The sequence below is a fragment of the Aplysia californica genome, unplaced genomic scaffold, assembly GCF_000002075.1.
Source record: "Aplysia californica isolate F4 #8 unplaced genomic scaffold, AplCal3.0 scaffold00532, whole genome shotgun sequence".
Lineage (NCBI taxonomy): Eukaryota > Metazoa > Mollusca > Gastropoda > Aplysiida > Aplysiidae > Aplysia > Aplysia californica.
Genome location: NW_004797802.1, coordinates 210,896 through 231,840, shown reverse-complemented (window position 1 = coordinate 231,840; position 20,945 = coordinate 210,896). Strand labels below are relative to the sequence as shown.

At 41.2% G+C, this 20,945-nt stretch overlaps 1 protein-coding gene across 9 annotated transcripts in view; it reads right to left on the bottom strand.

Moving 5' to 3' along the window:
- Positions 1-230: 230 nt before the first annotated feature.
- LOC101861683 overlaps positions 231-20,945 on the bottom strand; it is a 23,086-nt gene continuing 2,371 nt past the window's right edge. For 2 of the 9 annotated variants that reach the window (XM_035971898.1, XM_035971897.1), the window contains exons 3-7: positions 18,336-18,484; positions 8,848-9,056; positions 8,289-8,445; positions 4,977-5,041; positions 232-733 (exon numbers count right to left, since the gene is read on the bottom strand). In XM_035971898.1, coding sequence (XP_035827791.1) covers positions 5,033-5,041; positions 8,289-8,445; positions 8,848-9,056; positions 18,336-18,389 — 429 coding nt within the window. In that variant the 5' untranslated portion in view covers positions 18,390-18,484 and the 3' untranslated portion in view covers positions 232-733; positions 4,977-5,032. Of the gene's footprint in view, positions 734-4,976; positions 5,042-8,288; positions 8,446-8,847; positions 9,057-11,064; positions 13,677-15,702; positions 16,044-18,335; positions 18,485-20,945 lie in introns of all 9 variants that reach the window. The other 7 variants (XR_004859008.1, XR_004859007.1, XR_004859009.1 and 4 more) reach the window with 7 other exon arrangements.

Genomic DNA, 20,945 nt, shown 5'->3' with positions numbered 1-20,945 from the left:
AAATCAGAATCTGCCATGGAGAAATGAAACCACACATCTTTTTCTTGTCTCAGACTAACAATTCAGAAGAGAACATAATTGCTCGGACAGCATGAACAATTTCGCTGTGTTCTACGGTATGTTTTAAACAGGATCCACTCTAAAAAACAAAAAGAGTGACAAAAAACAATGAACTAAAATTAGCAAGAACATGTTTATATATATATATATACTGAATATACACGCTCATACTCATTATAACTTTGTAATTTTTTTTTATTGCGCAACAGATTTTACACATGTGTACAGTTAAGAACATATTGTATTAAGGACATATGAACACTGTGCAATACACAAAACAACTTGACATTTATTCCTTTCCCATCAAGTATCAGTATCAGCAGTCAAACTCTGCCAGAATCAATGAAGTGTGCAAATATGAACACATACTGAAACACACAAAACAATTATACCAAATATACTTAGTAGAAAACTATAAAAAATATAAACACCAGCTCCTTTTTCTTTCTGTAACACACATTACACATAGAAACCTTACAACAAACATTCGCTTGTAAACTCTAACCACAAGCAAGTTGAATTTACTACACACAAACACACATGCGAGCACGCGCACACACACACACACACACAGAGTGCTATCTGTGTCCTGCTGTGCCTTCAATGTCAGGTTTGACAGATTTATCAAAAGGTCCCCAATCCATCAGCCTGCATACAGCTGCCGTTTCAAATCCTGAGAAATGAATCATGACAATAACAAGCATGAACATAGGGTGACAACATTTTTTATCTCAACATGTGTATAGCAATAAAGCTATCTATCTTCAAAAACATGGGGACAAACAAAAAGAAAAGAATTGAACATGTGGACCCCACACCCAATGAATAAATCAAATTTTTCCTCATGATGTAACAGACCAACAACTTTGTACAGAGTAAGATTTCTACAACACTGGTGTATAAATGGAACCTGTACATAAGCCGCCACATCAAAGATTGACACACTGGAGAAACTGGGCCCAAAACAACATTACATAAACCATAATTTAAAGAGAAAAGAATTTGAAACCTCTTTTCAGTGGATTTTTCTATATCCAATATAGGAATGGTCTTCTTGATATGAAACTTAAAATTAATCCTTAGTTACATTAGTTCCTCACCTTGTAATAAATTTATATCTCTTAGCATACTAGCATTTCATGAGATTCCAGTGATAATGGGTTCCTTTTCATCATTGCCTTTCTCACCCTGCACCAGGGTATAGGCCACGGACAAACACCCCCCACTTTTCTCTATCCTGGGCTAGCCTCTTGATGTTATTCCATGTCTTCCCACTTTTCTGTACATCGATTTCTGTGATTCTTCTCCAAGTTCCACGAGGTCTTCCCCTTGATCTCTTGCCCTGTGGGTTCCAATCCAAAACTTTCTTTGTTATGCAGCTGCCTGACTTCCTGAGAGTATGTCCAATCCATCGCCACCGCCTTCTTCCTACCTCATCTCTGACTGGGATCTGTCTTGTTTTCCTTAACACTTCCACATTGGTGACCCTGTCTGTCCATCTGATCCCAGTAACTTTCTTAGACACCTGTTCAAGAAAACCTGGATCCTCTTTATACAAGTCTGTGATGCGTTCCATGCCTCACATCCATACAACAGGACCGACTTCACGTTTGAATTGAAAATCCTCAGCTTTGTTCGAAGTGAGATCTCTCTGCTCTTCCAAATCCTATCCAAAGATATAAAAGCAGCCTGTGCTTTTCCAATGCGGGACTTTATTTCAGCACCTGTTCCTCCCTCTCTGTCAATTATGCTCCCAAGATAACAGAAGGATTCAACGTTTTCTAGGGCCTTTCCTTTTATTGTGACCTGTTCCTTTCGTTGTGCATCTGTCCTTAGTACCTTTGACTTTCCGGGGTGGATCCTCAATCCAACAGACTCCGATAGGCTGTTTAATACTGAAGTCTTTGCTTGTATCTGTTCCTGGGTGTGCGACAGAAGCGCCAAGTCGCCTGCGAAATCCAGATCGTCCAACTGTGTCCATGGTGTCCACTGTATACCATTTCTGTGTCCTCTGGTGGTTTCCTTCATCAGCCAGTCGATTGTCAATATGAAGAGGAACGGTGATAGTAAGCATCCCTGTCTCACTCCAGTCTTGATGTCAAAGCTGTCCGTGAGCTGGCCATCATGTACAACCCTGCAACTTGTCCCTTCGTACATGCTTTTGATGAGGTTCACCAACTTCTGTGGGATTGCGTGGTGTCTCATTATCTTCCATAGTGTCGCTCGGTCTATACTGTCAAAGGCCTTCTCGTAGTCAAGGAAGTTGACAATCAGCTGGGAGTTCCACTCCAGGGACTGTTCCACAATAATCCTCAGCATGGCAATCTGGTCGGTGGTTGAGCGATTTTTCCGGAAACCGGCCTGTTCATCCCGTAGTCTTGGATCCGTTCCTGTCTTGATTCTTTCCAGAACGATTCTGTTGAAGACCTTACCTGGTATTGAGAGAAGAGTGATCCCTCTATAGTTGCTGCAGTTGCTGAGATCCCCCTTTTTTGGAAGCTTCACGAGGTGTCCTTCTTTCCAATCCTTTGGGAACTTGCTCTCATTCCAGATTTCCAGATCCTGGTAAACAGTGGGAGTAGGATGTCTGCCGTCACATTGGCATCTGCTTTTAGGGCTTCAGGTGGAATCTGGTCAGGACCGGCCGCTTTACCTTTGTTCAGCTTCTTAATGGCATCCAGAATCTCTTGTTTTGATGGAACATCACAGCAGATAGGTAACTCATTTCTTGCTGGCAGTATGTTTGGTGGGTTACTCGGTGGTGGTCTGTTCAGGAGACTGTTGAAATGCTCTACCCATCGCTTAGACTGAGCTTCCTTTCCAAAAATGCTTTTCCCGTCTTGGTCCTTTACAGGTACTTCAAGTTTCCCATATTTTCCAGCAAGTGTCCTTGTGGTCTGGTAAAGGATTCGCATGTGCCCTCCTATCGCTGCTTCCTCTGCCTTCTCTGCTAGCCTGTTTATGAATTCCTCCTTGTCTTTTCTTATTGATTTCTTGACATCTTTAGCTGTTGTCCTGTACTGCTCCAATACATCCGATTTTGATCCTCTTGTTCTACTTGCATTCGCTTCTGCCTTCAGTTGTCTTCTTATCCTAATTAGATCCAATGAGTGTTGGCTAATCCATTCCTTGTGCTCCCATTTCTTCCCACCGAGTACTTCGTGACATGTTGATGTAAAGACTTCTTTGACCTTGGTCCAGTGTGTGTCCATCTCCGTGTCCTCCCCGTCAAGATCAGCCAGAGGTTGAAATCTGTTCCTCAGCTGCAGTTGAAACTCTTCTTTCTTGTGTCCGTCCAAGAGACTTACTTGGAACTTGGTTCTTTTGATTCCTGTGCTGGTTCCGTGCTTTTTGAGTCGTAGCTTCAGTTTTGCCAACAGCAGATGATGATCCAATCCAACATCTGCCCCTCTCTGTACTTTGACATCTTCCATTGAACGCCTGAACTTACGAGAGATACAAAAATTATCTATCTGGTTCTCCGTCACTCCATCTGGTGAAACCCAGGTGGCCTTGTGGATCCTCTTGTAGGGAAAAACAGAGCCTCCAATAACAAAACTGTTGAAAGCACATATATTTGCGAATCGCTCCCCATTCTCATTCATTTGTCCCAAGCCATGTTGTCCCATAATTCTTTCATACCCGGGTTCCTTTTAGCAAACATAAAAGTATATTTTATTCCAAGGTTACTTTCAACAAATCAAATGACTTGAGACAAAGAGTTGAATTGTTTTGTTGTACAGTCCATGCCGGCTTTAAGCACGGTCGTCGGGAGAAAGCTTAAAGCGTGCTTAAAGCCGAAGCGTGCTTTAGTGCGAAGTAGACATAATCCAGAGATTTTCATGTAGAAAATTTCGCGTGCTATTTCCCTTTGTTTGTAAGTAGGCCTATAGCGGTCCCGCAAAAGTGTGCACTGTTATTTAGACACCCGCCATGGTACATGCAGTTTTTGTTCGCTTGTTTGTTTTTGTTTTGAGGTCGAATTGGAAATGAAAACTTATTTAGACGGCCAGTCACGATACAGCACACTAGGCCTACACACTGCCTGTGCGTACCACTGCCCGCTGTGCCACTCATACCACCGCCTTCATCCCACCACGCACGTGATACACTGTCAGGATTAATGGATAGCGAGGGCCAAAGGTGAAATCGCAGCCAGCCTCCCTTTGTCGTCTCCCCGACTCTCTTTGCATTTTTCTTGGTCGTGTGTAGCTTTCTAGATTAGTAGATCTTATGTCCGCGTGCGCGGCTGTGTGCATCTGACTTCCTCTCCGCCCGTGTGAGTATGTGTATCAATCACTTGCGTTCTTTGTGTTTCTCTTGACACAATCCACTGCTGCGGTGTAGACTGTGTTCGAACTTCGATGGGTCATCATGAAAATATTGACTGTCTGGTAAATGAAGCGCGCTTGAAGCCGAAGTTACCGTGCTTAAAGGCGTTTAATTTATATAGCAAAAATTCGGTTAGAGCCGTTTAGCGTGCTTGAGTCCGAAACGTGCTTTAAGCCGGCGTGCTTGAAGCCGGCACGGACTGTACTTACTAGAGTGAACCTGGTTGAGAAAGTGGTTAAACTTTTTACATCACACAAAGTACAAAGCTACATTCTATCAGTTATAGTTATAGTATAGCCTTTTCTGGACTAAAAATGCTTGGTATACACCTGATTTTTATTTTTAAGGCATCAGAAAATTTAGGAAACAACTGACTCACAGTAATACAATACTACTGACAGAATTAACCATATTTATGTTTAAAAAATGCCTCTGCTGGGTTCATTAAAACATTTTATGATTGCTAGTTTGATACTAGGTGATGCAAAAATGTTGAAAGCACTTGCAGAATGTACCGTCAATTAACAGACTGATCAACTTCACGTCGTACAATGACTGAAAAAGAATGTTTGTTTGACACTCACCAACAAACAATAAACCGCACAGAGAGAAATAAGCAGCTCCTTTCAAGCCTTTAAGACTAGGATTCCTGGGGAAGAAAATGTAAAATAAAAAGTATTAATCCATGAACCATGAAGCATTCATCTTACATATATTATCTTTCAGATTTCAGAACTTATCATAGTATGTTTTCTATCCCTCTAATCATCATCAATTAAAGTCTCAAAAAATATGCTGACAAAAGACTACAAGAAAAAATGAACTCAAAACAGGCGTAAGTGATGACTGGTCATTTGCTTTGTGAAAGACAGGATTTTCATGTATTTTACCACTGACTCAAGGAAAAATTAAGGTTTCAGCACTCTCTTCAGTGTTACAGAGTTCAAGCTGGTGAGTGAGACCGCTTTTTTCGTGTTCATGAACATAGAACATTGAGACTTTAAAACATGATACACTGTGTCGGCCAACAATGATGCATCTATGCTTTTGAAAATATTCACTGTTACTGGATGATATGTGTAACATGACATTTATAATACAAGCAAACCAAAAGTCCCTCTAAAGATGGAGAAAGGGCATTCTTTTACTCTTCCTTTCACATCACATGTACCATTTCTTTATTAAAAATCAAGTTTATAAATAAATCGTATGCACAATGCTGAAGATATTTTTTAAAGTCTAATATGTCTGTGCCCATCAAAACTTAAGACTAAATTAAAATGCTCATCTTAGTCTAACCAAAGAGGATATAGGAAGAGAGTGGAAACGAGGCCTCCATAGTCCGTGACAACAGTGCATTTGTGAGTCTGGCTGCTAGATGTGAGCTAAAAATAACCAAGTGGGGCAAGGCCTTGCCTAGCTTTGTGTTATTTATGCGTTAGCAGCGAGCAGGCCATTCTTCCAGTTGTAAACAATGCCTCTACTCTCTTCATATTTCAGATCTGCAAGCCATGTCACTAAGTTAAATGTTAATAACAAATCTTTTACCAACTTTCGCAGTTAATAAGTACATGTAGTCATAAATTAGTAATAGCAATGGACTTGGGCTCCATGGGTAGATGGGGCGGGAAGGAAGGAAAGAGAGAGAAAAAGAGAGTGTGGTGCATATATATGCAATGGAAAGTGAAGTAAAAAGCAACAAACTAGAGACAGAAAACAGTAGTATGGATGAAAGCACTTGAACAAGAATACAATAATGGGTGTCAATGTAGATCAACAAACTCACCAGCAATACATCCATGTTCTTTATGAATCAGTGGTTAACGGGGGTGGCGTTTACAAATGACAGAATGCGGCAGCCATTCTCTCGACTGCTTTGCTGCATGCTGTGCTATCTCTAGTTCTGGTTTTTATATAGTGGTAGAGTCTGAGGTTCATGTAGGTCCATGACAGAACTTCTGAGGTTACATTTACTCTCTGCACACCTCAACTGGAGACCAATGACATGTGATGTCAACTGTCTGATAATCATGCCCCACAAGCCAGTGACATGCAAAGCAGCTGGGGCAACATATCGTAACTTTGATTCCAAATTCTCGCAAGTGGCAAGGAGCATGGCACTTGGTGCTTTCAGGCCGCCTTTGGTACAGAAGTTTTTTGCGTTGAGGAGAAACTTTTTCTTGGGACGAAGCATCTTTCTTGCTGGTAATGAGGTTGGAGCAAGAGGGGAAAATGGCAGAGCGAGTTTGTGAATAATATAAACTCCGATTTTCTCCTCTGCCAGGGTGAGTGATGGGCCTAGAGGAGACAAAGTAAGATTTATAATCAAATGTGGTACATCGTCATGGCGCTTGGGTCGGACAGTACTGGTGCCAACGCGTATGTTTTCCAATGTGAACAAGAACTTGTCAAGACCGTTTTTGCGTTCACTTGAAACCATAACTGACTCCACCATGGTCTGACACAAAGCTGTACGAAACTCAGAGGGTTCCAGATTGAATTTGTGACCCCCCTTACCTCATCTTATGAGTGAAAACATATTCTCAAGGCAGCCTTGGTTAAGCCTAATGGTAAGAAGGAAGCTGATGCCCTGTTCTTTAATGTCATCACACAGTTGTAGCAAACAGCTGATCCCTAGTTTTCACCCATCCAGGCATGGTAGACTGCCACTGGCATTGCTGCACCTGGTTCTTCCAAACCATTTGAGCCTATCTTGCAGGAAAACCACATGATCTGAGAACAGTGAGATACATTGGCCCATGGCATTCTTGCTTAATCAATGGCGATTATTGAAAACATTGAAAATTTTGTCAAAATTCTCAATGAAGATAGCTGTGGGTATTGCCTTTGCTGGTATTGCACCAGGTATTACCATAGTTGTGATTCCTGCAGCAACAGTGTGGCTGAGCACTTGGGCGGCAAGACAAACTCTTGAGGTGTCTGAACATAGGCATGGCTATATATGTCATTTTGATAGTATTGGGACCATTCTGATTAGAAGTGCAGAGTCGTGTTCCTAGAATCTTACAACATAGTCCTACAAAACAGGCTGCCCATCTACTAAAATGCCATGGGTTTTCAAATTTTCCATGTTTTTAAAAAAGTGGGGGGGATCATATATCGCAAAAATTTTGTGATCGTCGAGGGTGAAAAAAGGATGGCTTTTTGTGACCTCAAGGTGAGTGAAGAGTGACCGGTTGTGGCTCCCTTGATCACAGGTGATGATCCTTGGTCTAAAGCCTATGGAAAAAAGGTTTCTTAAGGTCTGGTGGACGAGGGATTCCAGCATAAAAGCTTTTATTGGACCATTTGAAAGTACATAAGAGAACGGTTGTTTCCACTTATCAGTCATTCCTCTGACCATGAACATGAGAGTGTGAGTTGCCATAGCTTTCGATGTCCCAAGATGGCCACAGTCTTCAAACGTCATCTTGAGGGTTATATTTTATTGCAGATTTAGGGGACATTTCATCGAAAACAATGACACACTCTTTTTACAAAGCAGACATAGCCTTCACTTTAAAGTGAAAAAGATTTAATAAGTTGGTACACTTTCCAGGTCTGATATATAGAGATTTGGAATGGCTTGAGTCAGAGTCCTAACAGATGGCAATTATAAAATTTTCTGAAAGAGTGCAGTTCTAGAACAGTGGTAAATTGCCAAAGCGAGACTCTTGTCTTGATACGTCCACCTCTCTGTGGGGAACATAAATTTGAGACATCACAAACTCCAAGGTGGGTCCTGACAGGGAGCTAGCTACTACATTTTCTACTTCCTTTAAGCTTTCTGCTTTTTTTTTACTTTACGCTTTTCTGTAAGGATGTGGGACGTTGTTTTTTTCAGACGCCAAGTCTTTGCTCACTCAGCATTCAATTTCTTCTAATAAGAGTCTCACTTTTGACTGTAGATGCTGGATTTTGTCATGGAGGTACCCAGCATTGTCTTCAATAGGGTCAACTCCTTTGGGTACAGTTTGTCCTTCATATTCTGCTGCATCTTCTAGTGTGTTCATTGTGGTACTCTTTGGACAGGACTTGTCCTTTGGAGCTGGCCTGGAAGTAACAAGATGTTTTTGGGGGTTTTATATATCAAATAGTTTCCGCTCTCTATAATTTTCCTCTCTGGTCTAACACTAACATAAGCAGGGAGCTGTCATGAAAGTCTTACCAAGAACACTCAAGAAACAAGAAAAGAGAACAACCAAAAAAAACCCCCATAAACATCAGTACCGCCTACTGGAAGAGCTGTGGGTGCATAGCAAAACAAAACCTGCAGCCTTAACTTGAAAAAAAACCAGCCCAAGATGACAGAGCTTGTTGAGCTCTTTACAAGTGCTAGAGAGATGTAAAATCACCACACAATATTCTTTTCATTTCTTGTGTGTTCTTTCAAATTCTAACAATTTGTTACTATAAGTTAGTAAAAGACTACAAGTATTTTATAAGAAAACACACCGATTTTTCCCAGCCATAGCTGAGCCAATGACGATGATCCCACTAGCCATCATGACAGATGTACCCACAAGCTTGCAGCCGAGACAGTCCCCGGTCTTTAGGGGGATGACCCTTAAGGCGGCTTGCTGCAGTTTTGAATCAAGAGACTTCGAGTCTGACCTCTTGGAGAGCTGGTCTTTACCCTGGTCAATCTGGTCATTCTGAGGAAACTAATGAATTGTGTTTGTTTTTTTAAAAAGCTAAAAAATATAGACCATTCTCAGTCTTTTGTCAGAAAACAAATAGACTGAATCTTAAATCAAATTTTAGGACGCAAGAGTTTTAGATCATTTCAGCTATAAAATTACTTGGAAAGTAGCAAGTATTGGAAGAGCAGACCAAGAAATTTTCATGTTGGCTTACCACCTTCTTTCATGCTAGACCCTAATCAAAACCTCCATCAGAGGGACCCAAAAAAGATCTCAAACTTATCATCATCTAAACTGATTACAAAACTGTCAATCGACAGACTTCACTGATGCTGATCCTGTAAGGGGTGCAGTATTTCACATATATGCAAGGAGCTTAGAACTAATGGAGCCTCCTCTCTCTCTTCGCGGCGCCCCAAGCAGCACGCCGAGGTGGGGAGCAAATATGGCCACTGACCATGGTCTAAATCGCGAACTACGTTGTTTCTTTTTATAGAATCTTATCGGGCTGGGCAACGTTTTGGGGGTGGGGGAATGCACACAAGGAAGAGGAGATGGGGCTGGGATGAAAGAGGAGGGGCGGGCCTAGGGAAGGGACGAATGAGAATGGGAAAAATTAAATAAAAGAGAGAGACAGAGAGAGAGACAGACAGACAGACAGACAGACAGACAGACAGACAGACAGAGACAGAGAGAAAGAGAGAGATTGTGATCAACTGACGGGCTGACGGATAATGACAGGGAGAAAAAAATAATAAATTCTGTGTGTGATACGGACTGTTCAATTATTTAAGAGTTTTATGTTACAGTGGAGTCCACTTATAACGAGTCCGGAAAAAACGAGAAGTCTGTTATAAAGACACGATTCTAAAACCCCGCTTTTTTCTCTTTTTTACCTTTGTAAATAAAATACTGCTATAGCGCTATCAGACAAACATGCGAGTCGTTTATAGCGGAATATAACTGCTGCTGTGCACAGTGCATGGGCCAATTATACATAAAGTAAAACCTCGCCAGTTGAGAAAGTTGGTGATCTAGCGAAACAAAGAATGGGAGAGCCCATGTGTGCAAACAATGAAGGCCAGAGCGACTAAGTGGGGAGGATGTGGCATGCGCAAACAATACGAAAGCATCGCGTGATAGGCCAGCGTAAGCCTAGTTTAGATTATCAAGGCCTACCATGCCTCTCACTTTTCTGATGCGGGGATGGAGAGGTCACAGAGCTGTGATGGATGGAGCGAATGTATGACGTGCGCAAGCAGACAGAGGGCACCACAGGGTGGGGTGGGGTGGGGGGAAAACACAGTGGGCGAGTTAGCCCAGAGCACTTTCTTTCTGATCACCAACGCCGAGCTGTCAGTTCACATCGCTAGATTTAGCGCTAGAGAAAGAAACCTGATTCGATTTTTGATCAAGTAAGACCTAGAGGTCATGTTGAAACAAAATCATCATCAGGGGAGATAGCAAAAGGAAATAAACAGAACACCAAACTCATAGATTAGGCCTACTTTACAGTTTCCCTTGAATTTATTACTGGATCCCTTATAGCGAGAATCCTGCTATAATGGACATTTTGCTCCGGTCCCCTCCCTCTCGTTATAACAGGATTCCACTGTATAGTTTAAAAATCAAGAAGATGGTCAAAATAAGAAGAAAACTTGTCCAAGTAGCATAAAATTATCAAACATACCAAACTATAAAGATAATCCTTCAAGATGCTAAAAGATTCAATTATGATAAAAAATGGATAAAAATACACTTTTAAACTGAATTTCACATATGATTGCATGATTCTAGGCGTGTGCCATAACTAGCTTTGTGTGTAAGGAATAGCGAACACAAAAGAGGGTCGATGCCAGTGTTATCTGATTGCTTACAGTATTATGTCTTGGTCTGTAAATAATAATATTATTGATTACAATAATTTTGTTTCCTGTTTTTCACAAAGTGGAGTGCACAATGATTTCAAATATTTTTAAAAAAAGAGATAACAGCACCTTTGGACTTTTAGAATGAGATCAAAACTTACTATTATTGATGCAGGAATAGTACAGTCTTTGTTAGCTTGTGTCGTTGCGTTCCTCCGTCCTTATTAATGAAGCGATCACTCAGCAGCCGTTCATGGTGATGGGCTATCATGTTGACATATATTCTACATGCCTCCCCGATAATTTGATCGACAGGATTATCCTCTGTCTCCACATCATGAATGTCCTGGCCATGGTCCCAAATCGACTGAAATACCTTAGTGCCCACTGTTTCTAGGACATGTCTTGTAATCCTTCACACCAAACCTTTGTTCACAGCATTAATGGGCCCACTGCTCACTAGAAGCTAACGCAGATGTTTACCAGCTGCCTTGATGACACTGAACATGTCATTCGACATCACTTGGCCGCCTCTATTGCATCTCTGTGTGAAGGCTAAAGAAGGATTGTTGTCGGGTTTTTGCTCATGTAGAACCTGAGAGCATTTAGTACATTTAACTTTCCCACCTACTTTTCTTGAAATTAAGCCACTAATGTAAAAAAAAGCATTGTCATGGTAAATGCTTGGTTTCTCCAAAATATGAACAAACTGTTTGATGACATTATTCGTTTTCTCACTCCGTGGGGATTCTGGCTGCATGAGCTTATTTGATGGATTTTCCACATGCACATCTTGAGGGGCTGGCGAAACACAATTTTCTGTGGCCGAAGGAAGGACGCCATTCTCTCAACAGCAGTGACCTGAGGGCCCACTTAAATAGTACTGGTGTTGGGTTGTTATTCCAGCCATTCTTTCGCCTTATGCGGCTGAAAAAAGTCTCAAGATGATCTTGCAACAGCTGATACGTCATCAGGTAATTATATTTGAATCCTTCACTAAACAGAAGCCTCTTGCTTAGGTCAATGACTGACTTCAGCGTGCAAATGAAACCAATAAATTCGGTCTTTCTTCGACCACTAGTGATCAGCTTGCCTGTGGTGTCTTTTTGCTGTAAAATGTAAGAAACAGCTTGATCAACTAGTTTTTCTTTATTCCCTATGTTTGTTTTGGTTATTGGGCTTTTCAAGCCCTTGCCAAAGGGTGTAGAGGAATTACACATATGTCGAACAGACTGTCAAACATACGCACAAATTTCATTGTCTCTGAGCTTCCCTCAAACGCAGACCATCCAATGTCATCCCTAAGAAAATCAATTGCGGTTGCAACTGATGCCGAGATGGTCTGAACAGCAAATTTAACTTTCATTTTGTTTTGTTCTAAATTAACATGCTTGCCTCTCAGTCTCAGTTTGTTTGCCAGTACTAGGTTATCAGTTTTTTTAATGTTGTCTAGCTCTATGAATTATATACTCCCATTTTATTTGATTTCTGTTAGACAACAGTATTTTCATGACACCCAAGCAGTTCCTGATGTTTTTGATGAGGTGACATGCGTCAAATACAAAAAAAACTTGTTCTTTTGTCGTTAGGTGCTCAAACCAGTTCTTCATGTTGTGGGGATCTAATACACACCCTAGTGCCGATGCTGTTGCTTGGTTCGTGTAATTTCCATCCCACACAATACCGTGGACTGCGTAGCCTGCTTCATCCAGCAAAATAAGTGCATCTCTCACAATTTGTGCTTGGGTTTCTGCAGTAATCTTGTCAATAAGAAAATAGCCTCTATAGGCTGCTTAAAAACCTTTTTCAGGCCCACCACCATACAGTTAAGCTTTGACCAGTTTAAGTACCATCCTCACCAACAGTCAAATGTCCCATGTCCACTGCCCCGAAGTACGATTTACTGCCATTGTCATACGTGTACGCTTTTTTCAAATGCATTCCGTCAAACAGTACTACCACATCTTTTGTATCCTCAGTTTTGTTTTGCTTCAGCGTTTCAAAAACTTCTGTTATGAAGCCAGGATTACAATGTCGCGATGATGCCCATTTTCGGATTGTGCAAGGGTGGGGAAGAGAAAGGTACTGACGCACATAATCGTAGGCCTGGCGGCTGTAAAAATGTAAAGTTACAGCAAATTTCTTGAGCTCTTCAGAGTATCTCATGCCTTGTGCAGATGCAGTTTGTGTTGATGAAATCTCGTTATCAATTAGCCAAAGTGTTTTTGCATCAAAGGTAGATGTTAACAAGTCATGTTGCTCATGAGAAAGTATTTTCTGTTGCTCCATGCTGCTGAGCAGCTTTTAAATTTTACTGTCTCGACGTTTAAGCTTTTTGTGCAACAATTTAACTGCCTTGCTCTTTTGTGCAAGCGTTTCTGCTACGTTTCGGAGCTGTCTCTTTGTGTTTTCCAAGTCAGTTTCTATGTCCGGCACAGCATACGAATGGTCTGTGTTTGGGTGCGTAATGAACTTGACTGATGGCACAGATGTAGTTTGCACATTTTCCAGAGTTTCAGGGCGATGTTTCTTTGGAGACGGTCGACAGAGAGTGTTTTTGATCTGCTTGTGAGATGGATGTGAGGGAAATACCGTTGGTACATCGGTCTTTTTCAATTCTTTGATTTTAGTGCCTGTTTTGAAGTCACTGGGTGCAAAGTGAACACTGCATACTCGCGAGTGCTTTGATGGAGTCCAAGGTTTTCCATCACTTTGTATACGTGAATTATTTCTGATCCATCGCTGACAGCGCTCTGGATCGGATAAGGGAAAACTGGGGATGAGTAGGTATTGGGATGGGGGGGGAACGGAAATGTACATATTATTTCATCTGGTAATGTATTTCTATCCTGCAGTATCATATTACATGTCCCAGTTCGAGGGGATGTCTCGGATAGGAACACCCTTTTTGTCATTAAGGTGACTGGGTGAGGTCTAAGGATGCACAACCCCCCCCCCCTCCCACAAACACACACATGCACCGGTTGGGTGAATTCATACATTCTTGCAATGGGTTGGAAAAGGGTAGATGGGACTACAGTAGTCTCCGAAGAGCCCGGTGTTCGGGAGCAAGGAAAAGGCGGGATGTAAGTGGATTCATCAGTTGGAAAATCCACAGTGACTTATGGTTAAGCCAACGATATGTAAGCTTTAAAATTAATTATCTTCCCCTACTTTGAAATGAACTAACTTGACCCCTTATAACACACGACGAACAAAGACGGGAAAGGTTAACCTTCTTGACCAGTCACAATGATCTCTGTTTAATATGATGAGACACAGCATTTTCCCTGATCCAGTTGTGCGTTTTAAAATAAAGGTCGATCCCATTGCTCGGTATTTAATGCTGTCCTTCATCTCTGACCAAGATCACCGCTCATAGTCATGTCGTAACTCATCGATTGTGTTGTGGACACAGCAATTAAAATTCGAAGAATGAAAGGAAGGCTCACTGCCAAAGGTGATGGGGTAGTCCCCAGTACGGGCGCCAGTCTGTCTACCAAATTCAGGGGCAGACCTAATAGTGAGACGGTCGGGGAATCAAAAGCAAAGACGAAATCCAAGTTCGGTGTGACTCCATATGAGGCAGTCTTGTTGGCCCTACCTAACGAATCATACCTTGGCTGTAAGCTCAGACGGTAGGCTCTTATTGCGAGTTCGATCTTCAGCAAAATCAAAGGTGTCGAGGAGTTCACACCTGGGCGTGATCCCTTTGTTGTAAAATCCTCGCGCCTGGAGCAAACTTGTACCTCGCACCGAGGTTTTGAGCGGAGGTGTGATCGCATGCATGAGCGTGGATGACCTTCAAAGGGTTTTTTTTTTTTGTTCAGTAAACTATGATATGGAGAGCAGCGTTTTTAGTCCCTTATTACACTTCAGAGGGGGATAATTTATCTTAGTGATGACTCTTGTGTAGTAAAATTTGTTGTTGCTTTGTTTGGTTTATTTTTTAACAGCAGAATCTTAATTGAACCGAAATTATAGATTGTGGGATCTTAGGTGAAGACTACAACAATACAATTAAACCGAGTATAGTTCTATCAAACAAGACTCAAATTTTTATCAACCCCACCCTACCCTCTCCCCTCATCTGATATGGTTTGGTGTTTCTTTAACATAGAAGATATATTCATCATTATTGTTGTTGAGTATTGTATTCATATTCTAATGGAGCCTCTAGATATCTACATTTAGACAACAGTAGTCTTATAGTAATTAGGAGATGAATGGGCTTAAAAACATAAAAGAAGTCTGGCTGACTGATTGAACTCAATACGCTTAGGTGTGTATGATTAGTAGGCCTAAATATATGTGAAAACAAGATATACATGCAGAAACCTAGACTCTAGATTTTGTCCCGTCAAAATAAATGTCTGCTGCGCATAGCATCTAATTTGCAATGGAAAGCAATATCTTTAATTAAAATGTTAAATATATATTTATTTATACATACACACACACATAATTATATATATATATATATATATATATATATATATATATATATATATATATATATATATATATATATATGTATATATATATATATATATATATATATATAGAGAGAGAGAGAGAGAGAGAGAGAGAGAGAGAGAGAGAGAGAGAGAGAATAAGAATACTTTTAAAAAATCGAGTATCTCGGTCTTTCTGCTGGGGTGATGTATCCATTTCAGCCTGAGTTGGCCATGGCAGGTAGCGCCGGAGCCAGCCTCTTATAAATGTTAATGATCTAAATAGTGTTGTCGGGGGCATAAAAACACTTTCATTCAATTTTTTAAAAAAGGAAAACAACTTACCTGTGAAAACTTCTGTCCACTGCAGCATCACATCAGTTCTTTTAAACACAACACAGGTGGAAGGCATTTTTACTAATTGACTTGCCCAATCTCAAGGACCTGGGAATAAAACCTTCTTTCTTTATCAGGATTTCAGTGCGTGAGTTGGGCATTCGTGCAGTGCAGGTAGACCACAGTTCCGCTGCGAGAGAGGGCTTCTATCAGGCGTGCGGTGCCGCCCACAGAGCATCCTCCATTACTTTTAATCTCCTTGCATATATTATTATGTCATATGCACTCCGCCAGGCTTCCCACAACAGGTGCGGGAAAAGACTCAAGTGAGTTAAAAAGCAGGCAGGATACTGAAATATGTGAGACAGCGTGAGGAAATCAGGCGTTCGTCAAAATAGTGAAATCAAAGAAAACAGCAATTTTCTGACCGTTGGGCAGTTGTTATTTTATTTTTTTTATTGGCTCAACACCTTTTATGTTCATTTAAAAACACATTTCTGCGTGGATTTTACTGAAAAATGCTGTTCAAAGGCACAAAAAATGTAAATTTCTAGTTTCCAAGGACACTCAAGCTTTGGAAGTTAACAAACTTTGGTGTTCATTTTCTCGCTAATCTTACCTCTGACACCAGCCAACCCACATCTCCTTCAATCGCAAATATCTCGACTTCTACTCAAGATAAAGGGGCATTTTTTTCGCCAAATGCAAGACAAGTAAGTTAGCTTTAAGATGATAGGGAGAAAACATATAGAGCGCCTATTTCGGAGACGGACTCAGAAAGATCCGAGAGGTATAAAAATTCGCTTATGATTTTCAACTAACCCCACATAGAGCTGGCAGACTGCAGGCGGCTTTAACTTACTTTAAGCACCGATTGGTGTTGTCGGCTTTATCGGAATCCAATCTACAATCTTATTACGCTAAAAAACTGGGAAGGGCGCCTCGTTGTCAACTCATGATCTCAGTGCTTTCTTGTCGTATCTCCATTTTTTAACAGTGAAAATGTGACTTCTTCTTAAGCTCACTCTTTGTTATGAACTGTCTTCACTGTTATTTAAAATGGAGATATATGACAAGAAAGCACTGAAGTCGCAAACTCTCAATGCCGTCTCGCCGTGCGAACTTGGGTTTAGCGGTTTGCGTGATGTCACCCGACTGGACTGGGTACAATTTTAAATAGTCATTTCAGAAGCTGGTGCTTCACTGTAGACAAAAACTAATTATACTTTTTAAATCAGCGTCGTCAAATTTAGGGTGCCAACCGAGCAGAATTACATTGTAAGCAATATTTGAGGAAGTTTGTTTGTTGTTTCCCAAATAAATGCTTCATAAATACCAGCTGTGTTGTGGTGTATTTTTTTTCTCTTATATTTAGATCTAGGCCTTAGGCACCCTCTATGTGGAGTCAAGCAGACACCTACTGGTGCCTGTCTGCGTCGATCTTCAGCCGTTTAGGATTCAGCATTCTCTATGTTATCGCCCATACTAAAAACTCCATACGCCCAAACATTGACGAGTGCCTGATTCCACCGAGTCGTGACATATTTTTTACTGAATTTGTCATCAATAAATCTGACAATTAAACAATCTAATCTATATCATGTTTTCCAAAATTGATTAATTGGGTTTTATGGGTTTTCTTGCAAGGACATTTAGGAAAGCAAAAGAAGTGCACCACTTCTTTCTTACAAGTAGTACACATTCGCTCTCACACATGTAATATACTTCTACCAATGATTCAACAATTTCACTGTACATTATCTTCTTCTTCTTCTTTGTGTTCCCCTACTAGATCTCAGATCTCAGAGGTAGTCGACTACTGGTTCTTCAACCTGCATTGCAACCGTCTTTTATGTATGTGATTGATTATTTTCCAACTAAGTTGGGCCCCTTGCCTTCCAGCAGCCACATTCCAATTTCCTAGGTACTCTACATATTATTATACTGATTAAAACAAGAGTATTTTCAGTTTTGAGTGGAAGGACTATATTTTGAATTTTGCCCAGGTGATGACTATTCTTATCGGTTTTAGGACCAACAAGGGATCTTAAATATGCGCAACTTGCACACAGGACTTCCGAGATTTCCACCCTTGTCCGAGTAGGCTAGGAGTTCAATCTTACCAACCCTAAGACCAGGGGCGTGGCTGAAAGACAGCAGTAAAAATTATTACGGAGTCAGGAGTAGGAGTAGAAAGAGTCCGAAGTAAGGGGAGGGGCAAAAAAGTGGAATGAAAGCAGACGACAAAACATGACTAGAGAAAGGAAGGGAGACCGAAGCAAAAAATTTTAAGAAATACTTTTTTTTGGGTCGCTGTCAGGTTTCGAACTCGGGACCTATATTGAATGAGAGGTGAACATTGTTCCTCTAGACTATGAGAGTCCCCAACTCTGTACATTATTCACTACCTAATTTTGATTGATATTTTGGAAAATTTTGAATCGGCATTTCTGATTTCAACTTCAAGAGATCAGGATGAGGCAACAAGATATTTGAAAGTAGAGAGGACTATTTACTAAATGTACACAGGTTGATACAGTAGCAGAATAGGTATGGGTAAGTATAAATAAACGGGCTTGGGGAGGTTACTACGCATTGCATTAGTTCAACGGCAAACTCCTTTCAGGTTCAAAACATTATACCTTGGTGGTCTCTTCAAAGTCTCGGCCATATAGCCAAGATCTCAGCTGGTTCATGAGTGATGGGACAAAAAACTGCTTTCAATGTAGATGAAGATGCTCGATCATATACTTGTAATGTGACGTAACTTGGGAAGAGAAGTAAGGAAAATCTGAAAGGGAAAGTAAAACCAGTCAACAAAAGTAGGTTTTTAGTGAGCAATCTTCCAGATCGGCATAGCATGTTTTATTCACATGCTGGATTCAGAGGTATAATAATATGGTATAAGGCTACTAGACAAAATAAGAGTAGAGTCAGGATTACTCGAATCTATAACCTTTTGCACACTCCGGCGTACCCTTGCCCTCACCTTAATAATTACTAAATTCAGCAAAACGAATAAAAATACACATATTATAATATATATATAGATATAATATATATATATATAATGCAGATCTGGAAGACTGTCCAACAGTGGTCAATATAATAATGACTCAATTGATAATTTCAAAGAGTAGTAAAATGATAGTATATTGTCATATTATTTGTTTGGTGTCAAATGGTGTGGGGCAGCGGAAATGGAAACTGAATCTGATCCCCCAGACAAGGCAAAGGGGAACGTGAAGCGAGCAGAGAGCGCTGTTTACGAACACAGGGAGGTTGAGGTTATTGACGACAGTGATTTTAAGGCAGTTTTTGATGGCAATACATGGACAGTAGAGTGGAAATGGAAAAGGGATCCTCCCCACCTGAAGAATAAGATTGGATGTTATGGTAAACAGATGGATATGAAGACTACAGAAGGGTTTGAGAAAGAGATACAAAGTTGGATAGAGGAAGGAATACTTTTACCATGGAATGAGAAAGTAGAAATAGGCATAATTCCGCTGATGGCTGTTGTTCAACCTACCAAGAACAAGGTAAGACCTGTCCTTGACTACAGAGAGCTCAATAAATATATAAGTAGTCACACGGGGGGTGACTTCACGGATGTATGCGGCGAGACATTGCGAGAGTGGAGACAGACGACAGATGCAGCAACGATTGTCGACCTGAAAGGTGCTTACCTTCAAATTCGGGTGTCACAAGATCTATGGAAATATCAACTAGTGAATTTCAAAGGTAAAACATATTGCCTGACAAGACTTGGATTCGGTCTTACATCGGCACCCCGCATCATGACGAAGATCTTGAAAACGGTATTGAATAAGGATGAGAAGATAGACTCTGCCACGCAGTCCTACATTGATGACATTCTACTGGATGAGAGCAAGGTAACATCTGCTGCACTGGTGAAGCACCTGGCCAACTATGGGTTGACAACGAAAGAACCAGAGCCATTGGATGGTGGCGCCGCATTAGGTTTGAAGTTGAAATCTGATTCCACAGGAGATCTCATATTTTCCAGAGCCAACAGGATTCCCCATGCAGTGTCTAAAGTCACCAAACGGGAGTTGTTCTCGATCTGCGGAAAACTTACAGGTCATTATCCGGTTGCTGGATGGTTAAGGATAGCATGCAGCTACATAAAGAGAAGGGCAAATGGTACCAATTGGGAGGAGATTGTAAACGATGAAGTGGAGAAAATGTTGAAGGAAATGTTGAGCCGTTTGACTAATGAGGATCCCGTCAAAGGCAAATGGTACGTGCCTAAAGCAACCAAAGGAACCGTATGGTGTGATGCTAGCAGTATCGGATATGGTGTGTTACTTGAGGTCAATGGCAACGCGGTAGAGGATGCTGCATGGCTTCGGAAACCTTCAGATTTTGATCATATCAACGTAGCAGAGCTGGAGGCTGTGATGAAAGGTGTAAACATGGCCATCAAGTGGAACATCTCTGAAATCGAAGTTATCACTGACTCAGCAACGGTGGCTGGTTGGATCAAAACTGTTCTATCGGAAGAGAGGAGAGTGCACACCAAAGGGGCAGCGGAGTTGATTGTGAAGAGACGATTAGGGATATTGAAAAGCCTTATTAATGAGTTTGGTCTGGTTTTGTCGGTCACCTTGGTTCCGACCAGAAAGAACAAAGCAGACATTCTGACAAGAGTGAAAAAGGAGTGGTTAAGCACTGGCGGGTATGGAATGGAGGAAGGAGAACCAGAACCATGCGTTTGTGCTACTGGCCATCTTGACTTGAAAGACTTGCACGATATGCACCATATGGGGGTAGACCGTACTTTGTATTTGGCTCGGAAGGTGCTACCAGAAACGAGCCGTACTGATGTTAAAAAAGTCGTACAAGCTTGTGAGCAATGTCAGTCTATCGATCCTGCACCAGTTGTCCATGAGGCGGGCAACCTAGATGTCGCTACAGACTGGACAAGATTGGCAATAGACATAACTCACCATCATCAAGTGCCATACCTGTCAATTGTTGATTGTGGCCCAGGGCGATTCGCAATTTGGAAGAAACTGAGGAGAGAGACAGCAGGGTTTGTGACAGAAGTAGTTGAAGAACTCATGTTAGAGAGAGGACCAGTGCGCGAGATCTTAATGGATAATGGCACAGTGTTTCGTTCAGATTGTTTTTGGCAGATGCTTCAGAAATGGAATATCAAACCATTGTTCAGAGCTGCATATAGGCCTACGGGGAACGGGATTGTTGAGAGACACCATCGTACAGTG